Source organism: Seriola lalandi, unplaced genomic scaffold (genome assembly GCF_002814215.2).
Source record: "Seriola lalandi dorsalis isolate HSWRI2012SDOR001 ecotype SW California unplaced genomic scaffold, Sedor1 jcf7180002050081, whole genome shotgun sequence".
Taxonomy (NCBI): domain Eukaryota; kingdom Metazoa; phylum Chordata; class Actinopteri; order Carangiformes; family Carangidae; genus Seriola; species Seriola lalandi.
In genome coordinates this window covers 29,666-30,166 of record NW_019520634.1, presented here as the reverse complement: position 1 = coordinate 30,166, position 501 = coordinate 29,666, and the positions used below count along the sequence as shown (strand labels likewise).

Here is a 501-nt window from a genome sequence, read left to right as displayed (position 1 = left end):
CTCTCTCTCTCTCTTCCCTGACTCATCGTCTCTCTCCCACTGTCCCTGTCATGATAAGGACAAAAATTACCAAACAAATAACTTAAAAAAAAAAAAAAATCACCCAAATGATCAATTAATTATCAATTATCAACTGTGATCCTGCAAATATCTTCTATTATTCTCTTTGTATGTCACTTAAAATCCAGTTTAAATCTAATGATCATTAAAGTTTTCTGATATAAAACGTCTCTTTCATCAGTAACAATCAGCGTCTTTGTTTATTTAATCTCCTGTCAGAAGCATCGATGCACCAGCCGGGACTCTCCCAGGCAGAGCCCGCGCTGCTCTACCCCCCTGCTCTGTCCCCAGACCCGGTCAGCCCGCTGACTCACCTGGGGACGCTGCTGGCCGGACACGACGCGCCGAGGACCGGGACCGGGACCGGGAACGGATGGGACGGGTAAGATGGGCAAACCAGCCGGGGCACAACAAGACCTCCGCAACAGAAAGTACCGCAGC

General features: G+C 47.7%; 1 protein-coding gene across 1 annotated transcript in view; it reads left to right on the top strand.

The window, feature by feature from the left end:
* The first annotated feature begins 283 nt into the window (after positions 1–283).
* The window catches only part of LOC111649180 (recombining binding protein suppressor of hairless-like protein), a 20,323-nt gene continuing 20,105 nt past the window's right edge, over positions 284–501 (top strand). Inside the window, exon 1 of the mRNA XM_023398933.2 lies at positions 284–442. Within this exon, the coding sequence (XP_023254701.1) occupies positions 288–442 (155 nt within the window). The 5' untranslated portion in view covers positions 284–287. The remainder of the gene's footprint in view (positions 443–501) is intronic.